Here is a 19,725-nt window from a genome sequence, read left to right as displayed (position 1 = left end):
GTTAAAAGGTTTATTTTCACACTTGATAATATTTCTCCGCTAACAGCTTTCTCGGCGATGTCTCATACCACAGTTAGTTCTGTGGAGTGGCTTCAATATAACTTACAGTGTTAAAACCGTCGCCATCATTTTAGGCATTTCATCAGTAAAATTGTATATCATTAGTGAATATAGTATAATGCAATCATTTTAGAACAGTTGTAAAATAGATATTGTAACAAAATATTTATATGGCATATATGTTGATTACAAGAATAATTAATTGCGGTTAAGACCTCTTTGAAGAGTAATAATTCTTCATGCATGTATCGATAGGTTACTGTAAACAGTGTTTTGATGCATTATTAAAAGATGACAACTAATTTAAGACAGAGAAAACTTGACAATCTGTCACGTGAAGAAATAAAATCAAGTAATGATGATGTAAAAAGAGAAACAGTGGCTGCACAAGGGTACTTGTTTTGATGTTTAGAAAACATTGATTATGGTTATCTTATACCAAAACATTTGCTATTGTTGATAATGTTAACATTTTTGTGACAATACTCATATTTTGTTATCAGTATCATCCCATCCATGTAGCGCAAAATATAAAGAGACACTATGCCTTTAAACTTGCATGAAAATAGTTTTCATATGGTAAATTAAACGATTAATTAAAAGTGTTAACTAGTTATTTGGCTAGATAATAATATCGTTTGTTGCCCTGTTTCGGTGAGGTTCCTGTTTCAGTGGTGTTGTTTGTGCGCATCAGTACGTACATTTGAATATTTTTGATGAATTTGACTCTTGCATGAGCAAAGTAAACAAACGTATGTCATACTCACAGAAATGTTTGTAAAAATAAAGTTAAAACAAGCAAAGAAAGCAAGATTGGACTTTAGCTGGGTTGTCTTTATTAATCCATATTTTATATATTTTCTTTAGCTGTTTTTTTTTTTTAAATCTCTGTTTTATATATTTTCTTTAGCTGGGGTGCCTTTATTAATCTCTATTTTATATGTTTTCTTTAGCTGGGGTGCCTTTATTAATCTCTATTTTATATATTTTTTTCAGCTGGGGTGCCTTTGTTAATCTGTATTTTACAGGGATCGATTTTGGCCCACGGCACTACGGCTATTGCCGTAGGTGCCCTTGTTACTGGACGCGGTGCCCTGATAAATTGGGACTGTGTCCACGGCCATAAGTAGCCGTGGTTGCTTTCCTTGTATGCCCTAGTGCCCTTCTCATGCCTGGTACCAACTAAATTGAACTTTGCAGCATTTGTCACTTGCCGTGTATTCGTCCATAAAAACAGAAATCCAAAGAAATTATTGCCGACTCTCAGACACGCTATTTCGATGGGCGCAGCCATATTGTTATTGTTTACAAGCCACAGATCCGAGAACCACGTGGTCGCCGAGAAGTAACTGCGCAGTCGCTCTATAAAGACTGTTCTGCGCATGGAACCTCATCTCTCACTCGCATCAGTGAAAACTTTACAGAAAGTGGCCTTGGTGCCCTACCCTTGAAAGAAATGTTGCCCTTGGTGCCCTGCCCACTGGCCTTGGTGCCCCAAACATTTCCTCAAACCCAAAGTCAAAATGGCCTTGCCCTGAATTTTTTTTAATTCTACCCCTGATTTTATATATTTTCTTCAGCTGGGGTGTCTTTGTTAATCTGTATTTTATATATTTTCTTTAGCTGGGGTGCCTTTATTAATCTTGATTTTATGTATTTTCTTTAGCTGGGGTGCCTTTATTAATCTCGATTTTATGTATTTTCTTTAGCTGGGGTGCCTTTATTAATCTCGATTTTATGTATTTTCTTTAGCTGGGGTGCCTTTATTAATCTCGATTTTATGTATTTTCTTTAGCTGGGGTGCCTTTGCCATTGCCTTTGCAGTTGCTGTGATTCTTGTGATTGTTGTTCTGATATTAATTCCATCGCCAATCGAACCCGTCGCTTTCAGGTATCTTTTCTGTAACAGAACTTAATTTTAGTAAATATCTTCCTCTTTTCTTTTCTTTTTTCCTTATCTTTTTAAAAACTATTTTTATCCCACTACCTATTGACCTTTCTCTCATTTGAATTCCATCATATTTAGTTGTGATCTGACAGCTCCTTCTATCTTTCAACTTCCTCCACATCCCAGTCCTTGTTTCTTTAGTCATGACAGATGTTTACCATTTTCCATGTTTTTAGATTGCTTTCTTGTTGTCATTATAATTTAAATAATTTTCCTTCCAATATGTGTTATACATTGTAGCACAGTAACTGTTGTACTTTGAAATATAATATGATTTAAGCTGTTGTTGCAGTAAAAACAAATAGAAGTTGAAGTTGTTTCTGCCAGAGGGTAAAATGGGTATGGCGCCATACCCAAATATTTTTGCTGATTTTTTTTTTTTTTTTACGTTAACTTTTTGACAAAATTAATTGCTCTTATCATTACTGTATGATTTTTTTAACCCTAACGCTAAACTTAACTCATTTTCTTTCTGTGGGAAGCCCCCCATACCCCTTGTTGACTGTGGTTGAATTCAATTCCATAGCGTCATACCCAAAAATTTCTTTCTGGCAGAAACACTGCTTAATATTTTTCTCTGGGTGCAACTGTCCTCCTTGTACCCATGCTAGGTATGGTCCTTGTTAAACTTGAAGCTAGAACTTGTGAATATTATTTTTTTGAGCTGTTAGTTTTCCAGATCCACCTGATCTGACTGGCCCTCTGGTACGTAATGAAAAATTGTCAAAGACGGAAAGACTTCATGAGAATGAAATTATTGGTCCCGAGTCAATTGTCATTGATGGAGGTTGGTTGCTGAGAAAGTTTTCATACTAGCCTTCCTCCCCACCCCACCCCCACCCCCTACATTTCATTTCAACTTATTTCTGTGCTTATATCCAATTAAGGTTCAAGCATACTGTCCTGGGCACACACACCTCAGCTATCTAGAATGTCTTTCCAGGACAATGGGTTAGTTGTTAATTGTTAGTGAGAGAGAAGAGGATGTAGTGGCCTTACATCTACCCATTGAGTCATTAAAACCTGCTCTAGGTGGGAGCCGGTACTTCTTTCTAACTGAATCCCATGCAAAATAACACATACATACATCACAGACATTATATATACAGTGGAATCCATCAAAACTGGACCCTTAGTAAACCGGAATTCACTCAAAGCCAGGTGGTTTTCATGGCCCCTTTTTAATTATCAGTACAGAAGAGAACCCTCAAAACTGGATTTTTTTTACTTGCTCCCGTGGGTGTCATGCTTAGAAGGGTTTCACTATATATAATTATATTATTATTACTAATAGTGTTTTAATACCTTGAAGAGTGCTATAAATTTAAGTCAGGTTTTTTAAAATTATTATTATTTATATTTTTTTTATATTTGTGAGAATTGTTTTTGGTATTCTTAATATTTTTTTGCTATCAAAATATACAACAGTTAAAGTAGTTTATGAACAAGTATAGCTAAATAAAATAATAATTTTACTCATTCAAGTTGCTTCAAACTTCAGGGGCGGGACGTAGCCCAGTAGTAAAGCGTTCGCTTGATTCGCGGTCGGTCTGTGATCGATCCCCGTCGGTGGGCTATTGGGCTATTTCTCGCTCCAGCCAGTGCACCACGACTGGTATATCAAAGGCTGTGGTATGTGTTATCCTGTCTGTGGGATTGTGCATATAAAAGATACCTTGCTGCTAATAGAAAAAGAGTAGCCCATGAAGTGGCGACAGCGGGTTTCCTCTCTCAATATCTGTGTTTTCCTTAACCATATGTCCGATGCCATATAACCATAAATCAAATGTGTTGAGTGCATCGTTAAATAAAACATTTCCTTCCTTCAAACTGGCCTGACCATTCTCATAAATAGCTAAGTAGAATGAAGATATTTTTGTTTGATATAGTTTGACAGTGTCAATTTATGTACATTTAGTTTAGAGTGATGTAATAAAGGCAACCTGTGTTAACTGTCAGTTTAGGCCTATAATGTACCTTTTTTTGTTCACATTAGTTTCTTTTTAACCGTTTCTGCAAATCTAAAAACTATTAAATGTTCTGTTTCTCTTTCCAGAGCATATATATACAGGTACCCTTGATGGAAAGATACTTGTTATCTACAAAGGAACGGCAAGAGTTTTGGCAAAACTAGGTCAAGATCCTTGTGGTAAGGTAGAAAATTTTTCTGCTTGGAACTTCTTATTGATTGATTGTTTTTGTTTAACAACACCACTAGAGCACATTGATTTATTAATTATCGGCTATTGGATGTCAGATATTGGGTAATTTTGACATACAGTTTTAGAGAGGAAACTTGCTACATTTTTTAATTGGTAACAAGGGATCTTTTATATGCACCATCCCACAGACAGGATATCACATCCCACAGCCTTTGATATACAAGTCGTGGTGCACTGGCAGGAATGAGAAATAGTCCAATGGGCCCACCAATGGGGATCAATCCCAGACCAACCATACGTCAAGAGAGTGCTGGGTTACATTCCATGCCCTTTTTTATTGAAGATACTGAGTACATAATAGTAACAGAACCTTATCTTGCATGAAGGGCAGAGTGGCATGTCTTGACCTACAAACAAATAAAAAAAAAACCTTTTTCACTCTAAAAGTTAATTATTTTTTTCTAACAGGAGAAAATCCAGTATTAATATGCTCCAATTTATTTTATTGGCCTCACTGCACCCCCAATTATTTCAACCTAGGTATGGCCCTGAGTAAATAGTGTAGCTCATCCTTGTTAATAAGATTTGTTATGGATATAAAATATAGTTGAATCCTGTTGGCTTGAACCCTGTCGGTGCTCGAGAAAGTGTTCGACCCATCGGGTAGTTCAACCTAACCATTTAGTCAACAACGTGTAAGTGTAACTCGGGACTTCATTTTTGGTTCAAGCGTTGCGGTGTATTCGACCCTTCCGAGTTCAACCCAACGAGATTCTACTGTATATTTTAAAACCTCATTATTTGTAAATTACACCTGGTAAGAAAAATACAATCAAAATTGTAGTCTTACAAATGTGAACTGCATTTAAGAATTGAACGTGAACATTTTGAGTTTCATGCTAGTATGAAACGCAAAACTGCTTTACACACTGTATGAATGGCGTAGCGCGTTGCCCATTTGAATGATACCTGATGTTGGGGTCACCAGCTCTAGTGTGTGGGCTTAATCTCTAATTTGGGGGGGGGGGGGGGGGCACAAGCCAGATTTTTACCTTTATTTATATAATGATCGAGGGGCGGGACGTAGCCCAGTGGCAAAGTGTTCACTTGATGCATGGTCAGTTAGGATTGATCCCCATCGGTGGGTCCATTGGGCTATTTCTTGTTCCAGCCAGTGCTCCACAACTGGAGTAACAAAGGCTGTGATATGTACTATCCTGTCTATAGGATGGTGCATATAAAAGATACCTTGCTGATAATTGACAAGAGTAGCCCATGAAGTGGCGACAGCGGGTTTCCTCTCTCTATGTCTGTGTGGTCCTTAACCATATGTCTGACACCATATAACCGTAAATAAAATGTGTTAAGTGCATCGTTAAACAAAACATTTCATTCATTCATTCTTTATACAAAGATGGGGGAAAAAACTATACCTTTTCGATGTAAGTGGAAGAGCCTCTATCCCCCACCCCCTGGATTCTGCAGGCCTGGTACATGCTCATTTATATCAGGATGTTTTATATGTATGTTCAGTCATGTGTAATGGATATTAATGTTGGTTGTGTCGTGAAAGCATGATCTATAATTTTCAGGTGGTTTTGAGAATGAGCCTACCTGTGGACGACCACTTGGAATGCGCCTTGACAATGACGGCTATTTAGTTGTAGTGGATGCTTACTTGGGTCTTTTTAAAGTCAACGTAGCTACAGGTAAGATGATGTTCAAGACTTTCCTTGCGAGGTCTGTACTCAAACAAATAAATTCTGAAATATTGATGGATGATTATTGTCAATAGTAAATGGTTGTACTCGGTCAAGTCTCGTCAAATACTTTGCTAGCTGAAATACTTTGCTCCGGGGCTCGAACTTAAGAATTAGTCTTCTACAGCAATTTTAAAAAGAATTGCCATGGGTGAAACAGCCCACCGATGCCAACTTTGAGTTTGCCTATAACAATTGTTTTTTAATGTGACATTTGCAGAAAATAAATATGACTAAAAGGTTATTTTGCTGTATGTACATGATGTAGACATATTTCAAATCTGAAAATGTTAAATATTGGCAGATTATGTACACCAGGTGTATATATTTTGCCATTGTTGAGGAGATTTAGCATCGGCACAAAAGTGCCATCGGCAGTGCTCTCTACCTATGGCAATTTATATTGCTGTCAGTGCCGTCGTTAAGTTCGAGCCCTGTTGCTTTATGAAGACGATTTGCCAATTTGTGTTTTTGATCTCATTTTTCTTTATGTATAAAATTAAAAGGCAAGCACTTTGTGTGATCTTAGTATCATGCAAAGTGCACTGGGTGATTGTTTTTTTTTGTCAGTCTGTCTTGGGTTAAAAAGGAATATATCATCAAAAACAATGCACAGTCAAAATCAGTATAGTCTATAAGACTGATCCACTGTAAAGACTTATGCTAGGGACCAGAATATTCATAATTATGTTTTATGACTTAGTTTTATTGCAGCACATTCCATAATACTATTCCACATTTGTTTCGCAAACCACTGCCCAGGGGACATACTATAAAAAGTAGTTTGGTTTGAATTATTTTTGAGGTTCTATAATATAAACATTATTTTAATGATCATTATTATTATGTATTATTTTGAGTTTTCAGGAGATGTGCATCAACTTTATTCATCTTCTGAACCAATAAATGGAAAAATTCCCAAATTCTTGAATGACCTTGACATTGCTAAGGACGGCACTATTTATGTCACTGACTCCAGCACAAAATGGGACAGACGTCACAACAGATATGTTTTACTAGAAGCAGAATCATCGGGCAGGTAAACTATAACAGATGTGTCGGACTCTCAAGGGAGGTGTGTGGGTGTGTGCATGCTTGTAGTTGGTCTCTGTGGGTGGGGGAGTGCATGTGTGTGTGTGTGTGTGGACTGTTTTATATTAAAGTATATTCCATACTTTAACTACTGACACTCTAATATAAAACAGATCATAGAACAAAATTCAGAGTATGTGTATATAAAAGATCATTTGCTGCTAATTTGAAAGAGCCGTTTTAGTTAGGTATACCTGAGCACAAAAAAATAGTTAATTTCATCTTATTTCTTCTCTGTTCTTTTGTTTGGGTGGAAATTGGGATAGAGTGCGTAAAAACATTCTGATTGAAATAGACATAAACTGGATTATCATTTTGACATGGATTGTTTCTCCCCGCATATTCACCATGTGTAAATTTTGTAAATGTCTGTTTTTATCTGCAGTGCATATATGAAATTAAAGCTTCTATATACATTTTTTAACTCGAGGTTAGGTGCAAACAGTGCAAAATTTATATCAGTGTATTTTTATTCCAGTTTACAGAATATAGAAGTCCTAAAAACATTGTCAAATTGGATTTTTTTATGTGTTCTGTGTCAAAAAAATATAAAAAATATTGTACTGACTTTACATAATCCTTCCTAAATTTTGTTAAGAGGCATAATTAATTATTTCTTCTTTATTAATGAACCTTCATAAATTTGTTTCAGATTACTTTCTTATAATCCACAAACAAAGCATATGACACAACTTGTTGGTGGGCTGATGTTTCCAAATGGTGTACAGCTGTCAATTAAAGAAGATGTTCTGCTCATCTCAGAAACAACCACAGCCAGGATCATGAGGTCTGAAAAGTTAAAGTTTTTAGTTAATGTTTATTATTGCTTGTTTCCAGAAGCATTTTTATTATCAGTCTTTACCATAGTACTTTTCATTTTAGTATATTTATGAAAGTTTATAGTGGAGCTTTTTAGTAATAGACTGAGTGGGGATAGCACTGGAATATTTGTCTTCAATTGATTAAAAATGAGAAAGTTATTGCACCTGCTAGATATGCCAGTTATTAGTTGTTGGGTATCATTGTTAAAAAAATGTCTTATTTTTCTGCAGTTCTGGTGAGTGGGAGATAGTCCTAGTACACGCAACCTTTGGGCTGTTAATCTGTTATGAATATTTAGTTAATGAACTGCACTATGTAAATATCCTTGGTCATGGTCAAGTAGTATGTGACTAATCATCTGTCTGTCAAATACTTCTGCAGACCAGTGATTTTGATTTTGGTTTTGCCCTAGCGCATGTTTGTTTTCCAAATCAAATAAATTTATTATTTTTATTATTTACTCTCTGGGTTCAAGCTGGACTGACAAAACAGAGAGAAATCACCTATCCCTCCAGATAATTTAGGGAGAAGTGAAGAGATTCAGGGAGAAGTGGGGCAAGAATGACCATTTAAAAAGAATCAATATATGGACACAATGACTGATGATGTAATGACTTTAATTCCAAGATGGCAAAGTGGATTTCACCCTCGAGTTTAAACAAGGCAAATTTAAGTGGCATAGAGCAACTTCTTCACCGAATCGCCAACTATTGTGATCCCTCTGTCAAATACAGTTTCAACTAACAATATACACATGTATTAGTTTATGAATGTAACAATTCCATAATACATTTTTGGGGTAGGTGGTTGGGTGGTAGGAGGCTGATGATGTGGAGTAATCATCATAGGAAATAGTGGATTTTAAATCCAATTTCAACTAGATCGAATAAAAGTGAAAAATAATTTTGTAAATATTACAAGCTCTGGTTTTTTAAAATTCCAGTATGGGCTTAATTTTAGGTATTATTTACAAGGAGAGAAGAAAGGTGAACTTGACGTGTTTGTACACAACTTGCCTGGGTTTCCGGACAATATCCGCAGATCAAGCCGTGGAACGTACTGGATTGGTCTGGCAGGTGTCAGATTTAAAGCACGGTTTAATGGCGTGGATTTTATGGCATCAAAACCATTATGGAGAGCCTTCTTTGCAAAGGTTTATGTTTTTTTAAACTGACAGAACAGTATTGCTATGTTAATTATTTTAGGCTGTAAAAAATCATTAAACGGTTTTCACATAGGGATTTTGCTGTACTAAATTATTTCAGTGTTAATCTTGGACCCAAAAATTATTTAGCATTTTGGAATGTAAAGGAATATAAAAAAATTTAGCATTTTTTTAACACATGGTCTAGAGGAAACTTGCTTCAACCACATAGGTTACTCTTACTGAAAAAAACTGAGGGACCTGTTACATGCACTTTCTCATAAACAGGACAGTACATATTAAAAGCACATTGTTTGGAACTGGGAAAACCCCAAGTTCACTGACTCATCATACCATATACGTAAATATTTTCGTGGCTAAAATAATTCACGATCGGGCTTTCATTTTACATTTCGCGAGGAATTATTTTCGCGACTGTCCCCCGATAATAAAATCAAAATTACCCACATTTCATTTGCCAAACTCTTTTCAATGACGATTTCACGCACATGCTGTCAGCGAGACGTCAATGTTGTATGTATGTCTGATAAGACATGTTATTGGTGGAACACGCACATGCGATAGAGAGAATTGAAAAACGCAAATATCAGAAGAAATAACGTTTAATTATTGGTGGTATCCAAAAACTTCCATTCAAGGTTACAAAGAAAACAAACAAAACTGAGGTTACGTAACCACAGACTTACGCGCAACTGTGTGTCACTTCGATCAAATCCACGTAACCAGGCAGGTTTACAGAATCATGTGACCTTGCGGACCTCTGACTGCTTGATTCTGATATGGGTTGGGCATGTAGAGATAAGACTACATATTATAAGGTAAATAATATTATACAAAATCGGAAATAAGTTCGCGCGTAATTAAATTCACGGTGCTTTCAACATGTTCGCGATTTTTGCGGTATATTTTATTCGCGAACATATTTGCGTATACAGTACCTCAGGCAAAGTCTCGGACACTGGTCTATATCAATATCATTTTGGTGAATTGTTTTTTAACATTTGTTGCCAAATATGGTTTTAGTCAAATAAAATGTTACAAAAATAAACCATTAAACATGCTACTTCTTAAATTTGCTTTTTAGCACAGATATACTGATGGAAAGAAATATGGGAACATGTGATATTGTAGACCAATTTAATTCACTATTAGCATAGTAATGTCTGTATAAAAGCACAAAGATGTCATATGGGATTGACGGTCTGTAATGTGAATTGAATGTAAGGAACACAGTTATCCTCCTGATACTATGGATGAAGGTTCTGGTTGCTGTCATTGTTTGCTAGTTTTGTTTACGGTATGTGTTCCCTTATTTCTTTCCATCAGTATATTACAGAATATTTTAACAAAATTTAACCAGTACTTGACGATTTGTTGAACAGCTTAAAATGTGACCGAACTCTAAGCAAGTTATACATTTGTTTCTAATTAAATGATCTGTTGAAAGAAATTATGTCCGGTTAAGTGAAGCAAATTGTTTTTATTTTTTAACAAATTGTTTGGATAATGTTCATCCAGTTCTGGAAGCTGAATATCCAGATTAACGAACACATTTATATAGTGTAGAGTTCATTTTGTATTTCGGGTATCCATAAAGTGGAGTTTCCAGACTACTGAAGTCTGGAATATCGAGGTCTCACTGTATATCTTGCTTGCAGGTACTTCCACAAGAGATGCTAATGTTACTTCTTCCAAAGTATGGCTTAATTCTGGAGCTTGACAAAACTGGCAAGATAATTCAGAGTCTGCACGACCCCACAGGCCGGCAGAGTGATGCAAGTGAGATCGAAGAAAAGAACGGAGTCTTGTATATCGGATCTTACCATCTGTCACACCTGGGAAGACTGTACATGATGGCTGTATAAATTACTCAAGTTCACTTATGTGTACACCAGGGCCCCGTTCCACAAAGCAGTCTTAGCCCTGGACAAGACTTAAAGTGATAGACCCTAGTTTCTAAACACTACGGCATATTTTCCACGGCTTTTATTTTGACAGTTGAAATGAAACATAACTTTGATTTTGTTGTTTAGATTATTCATTTTAATACGTCTTAAGTGTTTCTGGTCATGTTGGTGTTTCTAATACCACAAATTGTTTAGTTTTTTTGTTTTTTAAACGCACATATCTCAGATGTACTGGTTATGGAGATGAGCTCTTGTAAATGTTTAAAGGTATTTCCCCATTTCAATGTCACACACTCTTGTTTCACTTTATCCAAATGTTTTACCCTTAGTAGATTAACCAAACTTGGTGTCCATTTTGAAACTAGGGTCTGTGACTTTAAGCACCATTGGATTCAAACTCCGATATTCTTTAAAGTGTTTTCCAAATAATATTCCGTACACTTCCATGATGATTTATACATGTTTTTCACAGTATTATGTGACATATCCAAAGCATATTTAACGCACTGTTTTACATATATATTAAGAACAGGGCTTCTAGATTATGGTAGCCCCACTCCCATGAATAGTGATATTCGATGTTGGGCTAGTAAATGACTACTATTACCATGCCCGATGGCTAGTGAAAAAAAAATTGTCAAATGTTGCAGTTAAGTCTGTTTTGTAAATATGAATACCCTGACCCCACCCAACCCCCAATGTTAGTGTTTTTAAGCTCAGTTCTCGCTCTTTATTACTATTATTTAGTAAAATTGTATTAACTTAAAGTAAGTTAGGGCTAGTAAATTTTTTAAATCACTGATCCCATGGATAGTGGATTAAAAAACAAATCTAGAAGCCCTGTTAAGCACACTGCACACACTGCATAACCAGAGTCACATTTCACAAACATTATCAGCTCTAGTTATTCTTATACAGTGTACATATGTTCATAAATTACTGAAATTATTTAATAAATAATCCACAATTATCCATTATGTATTTTAGTTAATAAAATTAGTATGGTTGTGAATAAAATTAGAATGGTTGTGAAATAACGTGGCAAATTTCATGTTGGTAACATCATTTCACTACTTGTGCATACATGTATTTGTGAAAATGTTATCATGATTACTGGACACTACATTTGCAATCATAATGAATTACACTAAATTTTCACTTTATTGTAACTTTATCCAAATGTGTCCATTTTCACAGGTGGAAACTAGGGTCTGCAGCTTTAAGCACAAACAAAATGCATCATTACTGCTTAGGGAAGTAACTAATCAATATTAATCAATTATATATGCATTAAATTAATTTAAAACAAAATAATTATATTAATTAGTCTACATGAATTGTATTTACTTAATATTGTGTCCATATATTGATTAAAAAAAAATGGTCATTCTTGCACCACTTCTCCCTGAATCTCCTCACTTCTCCCTAAATTACTTCTCTCTGTTTTGTCAGTCCAGCTTGAACCCAGAGAGTAAATTAAAAAATGCTAAATTTATTGGATTAGGAAAACGAACATGCACTAGGGCAAAAACCATCCATCAAAATCACTGGTCTGCAAAAGTATCTGATAGACAGATGAATAGTCACATACTACTTGACCATGACCAAGGATATTTACATAGTGCAGTTCATTAACTAAATATTCAAACACCAATATTCTTTACATTGTTTTCCAAATAACATTCTGTACACTTCCATGATAATTTATGCATGGTTTTTTTTTGACATGCCAGTCACATTGTATAATGTTGAACACAAACTCGCACTTATGTTTCAGCATAGAGTCAAACATAAGTTTCATCTTTAGTTATTTAGAGTCGATAATTTTTAATTTAGATATGGTGAGAAATCACCTTACAGAAAATGTAAAATGGCAAATTTTAGATATGCATAGGACTGGAATGATGATCATAGAGCTTGGTGCATGTCCTATCGGTTTCCACGCTAATGCTGATGCATAGCTTCTGTACTCTCACTTCAGTGGACTTGGTTTGAGTTGGAGTTTTCCTTCTCCTAGGAGTTTCCTTACTAGGATTCTGAGCCTCTTCAGCCCAGTTTTGACTTTGGAGTTTGCTTCTGCTAGACAGATGTGTTTCTTGACTCACGTCCTCTGTCTGTCCGGTCCATATTAGTCTTGTCTCTACCCTTTGATCAATCCAGCTTGGATGACCCTTCTAGGAGCTGATGCTATAGCTGGCATAGCTCTTCGAGTCATTGAGACATGCAAGCTAAGTCACCACGTCAAGGAATGGACCACGAGATAGAGGACTGGCATATCAAGTCATGTTCCAGTACCAGGGATCTCAATGTCAAGTCGACAATATTACCGGGTATGCAATATTTTCAAAGCATATTTAACACACTGTTATTCATGTATATTAAGAACAATGCACACTTTGCATAACCAGAATCAGGATCAGTCAGACATTTCACAAACATTATCAGCTGGTGTTATTCTTATAGTGTACATATGTTCATAAATTACTGAAATATTTAATAAATAATCCAGAATTATCCATTGTGTCTTTTAGTTAATAAAATTAATATGGTTGTGAAATAAAGTGGTTAATTTCATGTTGGCAACATCATTTCACTACTTGTGTTTATTTGTGGAAATGTAATGATGATTACTGGACACTGTGTTTGCAATCGTAATGAATTGTAATCGTAACCAGGACATTTCTTAAGTAACCGATGTCGACCAAACAAACATAAGTCGTCTTATCCAGAAACAGGTTTGCTGACGGGCATCAATTATGGAGAACAATTGTCCCGCAGAGCCCTTTGATAGTGTTTCCGTCATTGTTTGGGGTTGGGGTGAAGACTTTAAAACTGTATTTAATAACAGTTAAAAAAAACTTAAATGGGTGCAGTGGTACAGTTTCACAATCATCCACTTCATTCAAGAATAAAATCAAATATAATAATGTCAGGTCTTACAAATGTCATACAGTGTTTCAGAGTGTTTCAGGAAAATTTAAATGGGCAATGTTATCTCGGCAAGATCCTTGAAAAAATGCAGTTCTAAATTTTGACAATCATCCACTTCGTTCCCATCCTGTATTCATGTATGACAAAGCCAAGCCTTGTAGAATTCTTGCAGTGTTGGACAATATGCTTTGGAATGCAGTCAACACTTTGCCTTGGTAGGTAAATGTCCTGATCTCGCTCAAAATGAAGACTTTTGGGATCAGTTTGATCTTAGTATGAGTCTAGGACTCTCCTATAAAAACTTAACAAGTATTAGTATAACATCCACAGTTGCATTTAGTTACCTCCAAGGGCAGAGTTTTACAAACTTAATCAGGACATCTGGACCCAGTTTAATGAGCATGGTTATGACAACAAAAAGCTGTACTTTCCAATGCGTGGTTGCAGCCATGCACATGTAACAAAGTTGACAACTCCACAGTTTTGCAGCCACAATACCAAAATTGCTCAATGTCTAAGTGGGATGGCACAAGCCAAACTATATGTAGCTGCGATAGGTAACCCCAGGATTTCCCTGTACATCCGATGCAAGCTTCCAGTTTGTTTCTACCTTCACCTAAGCACTAGCGTAGTCAGAAATTTTTTTATTGGGGTGGCAGCCACTAGTGTAGCCAGAGAGAGGGAGCCCCCCCCCCCCTCCACCTTTTATATGTTTCTGTCGCTTCACAGCACAACTAGTATGGTAGACAGTATGGTTGGCCCCTCCAATATGAGTGCCCCTCCTGCACCAAATTCAAAATCCTGTCTGAGCCAGTTACTCAAACAAAACCCCACCATGATAAATTATGTTACGATTGTAAGACCTGCCAGTATATATAATTATACGGTGGAAAGAAAAAAGATGTGATCGAGAGGCGTGTCCCACTCACCTATCTCGCTACACCAATATGCCTGAAATTCTTTCCGTCCCAACTAGTGCTCTACGACTGGTATATCAAATGTTGTGGTATGTGCTGTCCTATACAAGGAAAAGTACATATATATTCTTTGCTGCTACTGGAAAAATGTAGCGGGTTTTCTTTCAAGAAAAAGTTCAATATAAATGATTAATGCACCTATACCCTTTAGAGGTGTCATTAAACAAAAAGCAAGAATTAAGATTTTTAAAATTTAAAATACGTCCGTTTCTTCCGTTTGTTGAATGATGGACTCTGTTCAAAACAAAACAAAACAAAAAATACGTTAACTATATTGAAAGTCAGGTTTTGTTTTTAGGGCCTTGCTAACAAAGTCAATATGACCCAGCTCAGGCCCGTAGTAATGATATGTGTACATGTGTAAGCTATGTGTTTGGAATACACACTATATAGAGTACAGCAAAGTGAATGTTTTGGACCACAGCGTATCCCCCATCCCCCATCAGTCTTGTTCATACGGCCTGCTACTTTTATTGAAACACAGTACGAACTTTACTATAAATGGAGTAAAATTAATGATCGGCAATCGGATTTCAAACATTTGGTAATTTTGACATAAGGCTGAGAGAACAAACCTGCTACATTTTTCATCAGTAGCAAGGGATGTTTTTATATGCACCATCCCACAGACAGGGTAGTACATACACACAGTGAAGAACCTTGTGTTTGATATTTAGTTTTACTTGTCATTTTAATGAACAAACGTATGCAATATTCCTGTTCAATTTACATGTTCAATTACAAGCTATGTACAATATACAATCGGTTTTTTCTATCTGTATTATTAATATTCATACATACATGTATAACAACTACTGTAAATACTGAATGAAAATTTTGATGTGTATACCAAAACGGTAATGTATAATTTTGTACTGTAACTCTTTCACTTCATCCCTGTGGTTGGGACAGATAACAAATGTAAACGGTTCTGTGAATATATATATATATATATATATATATATACTGAACAAAATAAGAAACTTCTGCTAACTTTGCTTGAACATAACCTAATGAAAACAAACCGGGGGAATAATTGTTATATATGCGTTTTAAGAGTGTTCCATGATGCATCGTTTGGTGCAAAAATCATGACCAGAGGTTAACAGAAACTGGGAGAAATTTTGACCAGGTGTGGTAGGGGTTTAAAAAAAACAAAAACCCATTTAATAGGTTATGACCACCTCTTGAACTGACCATTGCAGTGCATCAAAGGCGCATAGAATTGACTAAAGTGTTGATTTCTGCCTGTGGAATATTGTTCCATTCCTGAATGAGCGCTTGACGAAGTTCATTGACGTTAGCGGGTGGGTTGGGACGACGCCTCAATTGTCTGTCCAGACTATCCCAGACATGCTCGATGGGGTTGAGATCAGGACTTTAGCGGGCCAGTCATCAATGAAATCAATGTTATTTGTCCTAAGACAATTTACAGTGTCTCTAGCTGTATGAGAGGTGGCATTATCATGCTGAAAAATCGAGATGTTGGCGTTGTTATGGAACAGAGGATTGACGTGATGAGCGAGAATGTCATCGCGGTAACGTTGAGCATTTAAATTGCCATCAATGATGACTAGTGGTGAACGATAACCATGGGCAATGTAGACCAAGTTCTCAGTTCAAAACAAGTCTTTTGATCAATGTAGTCCAAGTTCTCCTTGATTGGTCACAATACCTTTGATGTACATGTTCATTGTTAAATCATTTCATAGAAAATGTTAGTTAATCTGTATAATCCACTACTGCTGTTTTAACTAATCCTGTCTGTAGAGGGAGGGACGCCGTGATAGGGAGCTTTTTTTGGAGCGATAGGGCGTTGGCGGTTTGGGCCGGTAGGTTTGCCAGTTAGGAGGCCTCTCCTCCCCCCCCCCCCCCCCCCCCCCCCCCCCCCCCCCCCATGGAAATCCGGATATGTTGGAGTGGGTCTTCCGGATGTTGGACCGCAAAGAAGAATGGGCGCAACGCTCCCCCCTCTACGAATCCTTGATCCTCCAGGGCTTAATAAATTTAATTGATGTTATGGTTTAAATTAATTATATTAATATATATTAATTAGTTTAATTCGATCAGCCCGAAACAGAAATGTTAGTGGCACCAGCTAAATATAAAATTAATTGTTAATAACAGGCTTTAGGTTTTATCGGTGCAATTTTAAATATTAAAAAAAAAGAGTCCCTAATATTATTAATTTATGTTTTAAGTGGTCTTACCACATATTTAAATTGCCCCCATCAACCACCACTTCCCCCCCCCCCCCCCCCCCCCACCCTCCTGCTTCGGAGTTTGTCACTGGCGATGTCAGAGGCTAAATCCGAAGTGGGCGTGCCTGAACCCTTGTGGATAGGGGCACGTTAAATCCAGTTTCCTTCCTTCCTACTAGCAAAAGGGATCTAGAGGAGACTTTCAGGCGTTCGCTGTACACGAGTTATGGAGAGAATAAGTGTATCTTGCTACCTAAGGACGAATACATCAAGTCTGTTGGCGAGTTGCTGGAAGCCACCCAGGCACCCAAGAAATCACCGCGTCAGTTTTACTTGCTTAAGAAATATGAACTACTGCAGTGTGGGGACGTTCAAAAGCTCATCAGAAAGAAGCCAAACCAGGAATATCCACTGTACTTCGCTACCATCGAGGAGACCTTTGACATCATCAAGCGCGCCCACATCGCTACTGGTCATGGAGGACGAGACAAGATGATCAAGGAGATCAACAAGAAGTACGCCAACATCACCCATGATGCTATTACCTTGTTCAAGTCCATGTGCATCGAGTGCCAGAGAAAACGGAAACGGACAACTACCAAGGGAATTGTCGTCAAACCAATCCTGTCTAAGGACTTCAGTTCCAGAGCGCAAGTTGACCTCATCGACATGCAGTCTATGTGCCACGGTCAAACAAATGGATCATGGTGTACCAAGACCATCTTACCAAGTTCTGCATCCTGCGTCCTCTCACTTCTAAGCGTGCATCGGAAGTAGCTTATCAGTTGCTGGGATCCCCTTCAATACTACAAAGTGACAACGGGTCCGAATTGGACTTGTGCAATCTCTCTCTCTCTCAGAGAGAGAGAGAGAGAGAGAGAGAGAGAGAGAGAGAGAGAGAGAGAGAGAGAGAGAGAGAGAGAGAGAGAGAGAGAGAGAGAGAGAGAGAGAGAGAGAGAGAGAGAGAGAGAGAGAGAGGAGTGAGAGAGAGAGAGAGAGAGAGAGAGAGAGAGAAAATGTGTGTGTGTGTGTGTGTGTGAGAGAGTGAGTGCAAGCAGAGTGAGTGCAAGCAGAGAGAATGGTCAAACGAAGTCGCATTGTGTTTTCTAGTGTGCAAATCGGAAGCAATGTGACAGTGCCCATTCCTTCAGTTGACAGAGGACGTGCAGATCCTAGGAACATCATCGGAGTTGTGACAGAGTGCAGTGACAACGAGTTGTACACAATTGCTGTAAAAGGAGGAATATTGGATCGAAAGTACTCTAGAAACCAATTCGATGGGTGTGCTACGACCTTGTATTCACCCGATGATGTCTGTACAGATAAGGACATTTCCCTGCGTCAAGCTGTGCAACCGAGTCTAGATGCGGTGGACAAGGTTTCACAAGATGTAACTGTGCTGGAAGAGGTGTCAGACAAATCGATGTAAACCTGTATACATATTTCTGTTCAAATTGATCGATCTCAAAATATGCGTTTTCTTCTAACGGGACGGCAAAGTGCAAGACGAGTGCTACAGGCATGTTAAAACACAGCACACTCGCTCAGCTTGTGATAGTGAACAGTGGTTAAGTCTGGTGGGAAGGTGTTGTAAAGTACGATAATCACTGTTCTGTCAGTTTCCCATGTAACCGCTTCATTATTAGCAAACATTGCAGTTTATGTTGGCATACTGCGATACCATGGCTAGCACTGTCGCAAGTAGCATTATAACTGCTCCATTAAACTGGGTCCAGGTGCTTACACCAGATATAACAGTGTTTTATCAGGTTTTGGAAGTTTTTTAATGACAGATCGTACACTGGACCTGAAACATTGGGTTAAAAATATATGAAAATGTACAATTGTTAAAAGGTCAGTAAAACTGGTCAACTGATTGTTTACTTAGGTTTTGGTTTTAATTTTTGCTCATATGCAGTGGTGAATAAACTTCTGCATTGTTTTTATTTAAGTACTCCTAGAATAATTATGTTTTTGGTGGCAAAAGTAAACAATTCAAGGGGAGTAGAGAAAGCTATCAGTAATTAAACATGACAAACCGACATGCTGATCAGCAGAATTTCTAAAAATGTGCTGTGAATTTTGAAATACAATTGTGTTAATTTCAGTTGATCAATGACTTTATGCATAGGTCATGTAGTTCACCAACTGTGTCACACCACAAGTCAAGTTTCAGGTTAAAAGGAGCAGGATTTGTTTTTTAGCTAGTACTAATCCAAGCTAGTGTTGCGAATTGGTTGTAATTTCATCATCAATCATGGATATAATCGGTTTGATCAACTTCAGTTATACAATCCAATAGAATTATAGAACACTTGAGAAAGATTCGAATTATTAGAACTATACACCATCTTCACTGTAAAAGACCCTACAAATCACCAATTTCACATTTAATGCTTATTCAATAGATTTTTCTTCTTTTAAATACACACAAAAACAAACCAGGCTTCCCACATATTTCATACAAAATATATACTTTTCCATGACTATTCTTCATTTTATTTAAAAGAATAAGTATAGGAGCCAATATACTATAAGCTGTTAACTGTAATAATTATAATTGTATGGAACACATGGTCATAAGGAATTATTTGCTTGGATACCATGAAATTGCTTATGGCAGACCTTAATATAAAAGCTCTACATGGTTAACCCTTTTCTAGTCCCACTCTTTCTGTACATAAAAAGCAAAGACACAGC

The 19,725-nt window shown here is 36.9% G+C and overlaps 2 protein-coding genes across 2 annotated transcripts; both read left to right on the top strand.

Moving 5' to 3' along the window:
* The first annotated feature begins 138 nt into the window (after nt 1-138).
* Nucleotides 139-11,183, top strand: LOC121372347 (adipocyte plasma membrane-associated protein-like). The gene is made up of 9 exons (XM_041498649.1): nt 139-452; nt 1,856-1,951; nt 2,680-2,795; nt 4,065-4,157; nt 5,763-5,879; nt 6,798-6,969; nt 7,675-7,809; nt 8,805-8,997; nt 10,668-11,183. The coding sequence occupies exons 1-9, from the start codon at nt 352-354 to the stop codon at nt 10,872-10,874; spliced, it is 1,230 nt and encodes a 409-aa protein (XP_041354583.1). The 5' UTR covers nt 139-351; the 3' UTR covers nt 10,875-11,183.
* Nucleotides 11,184-16,735: 5,552 nt separating this feature from the next.
* Nucleotides 16,736-17,802, top strand: LOC121370050 (KRAB-A domain-containing protein 2-like). The gene is made up of 2 exons (XM_041495148.1): nt 16,736-16,758; nt 17,205-17,802. The coding sequence occupies exons 1-2, from the start codon at nt 16,736-16,738 to the stop codon at nt 17,800-17,802; spliced, it is 621 nt and encodes a 206-aa protein (XP_041351082.1).
* Nucleotides 17,803-19,725: the final 1,923 nt, after the last annotated feature.

The sequence above is a fragment of the Gigantopelta aegis genome, chromosome 4, assembly GCF_016097555.1.
Source record: "Gigantopelta aegis isolate Gae_Host chromosome 4, Gae_host_genome, whole genome shotgun sequence".
Classification (NCBI taxonomy): domain Eukaryota; kingdom Metazoa; phylum Mollusca; class Gastropoda; order Neomphalida; family Peltospiridae; genus Gigantopelta; species Gigantopelta aegis.
Note: the sequence above shows the minus strand (reverse complement) of the source record. Positions and strands in the feature narration are given on the sequence as shown.

Coding starts and splice junctions, on each gene's coding strand:
- LOC121372347 (XM_041498649.1), top strand. CDS start 352: ATGACAACTAATTTAAGACAGAGAAAACTTGACAATCTGTCACGTGAA. Junction 1,952..2,679: donor ATCGAACCCGTCGCTTTCAG/GTATCTTTTCTG, acceptor TTGAGCTGTTAG/TTTTCCAGATCCACCTGATC. Junction 8,998..10,667: donor GGAGAGCCTTCTTTGCAAAG/GTTTATGTTTTT, acceptor TCTTGCTTGCAG/GTACTTCCACAAGAGATGCT.
- LOC121370050 (XM_041495148.1), top strand. CDS start 16,736: ATGTTGGAGTGGGTCTTCCGGAT. Junction 16,759..17,204: donor TTGGAGTGGGTCTTCCGGAT/GTTGGACCGCAA, acceptor CCTTCCTACTAG/CAAAAGGGATCTAGAGGAGA.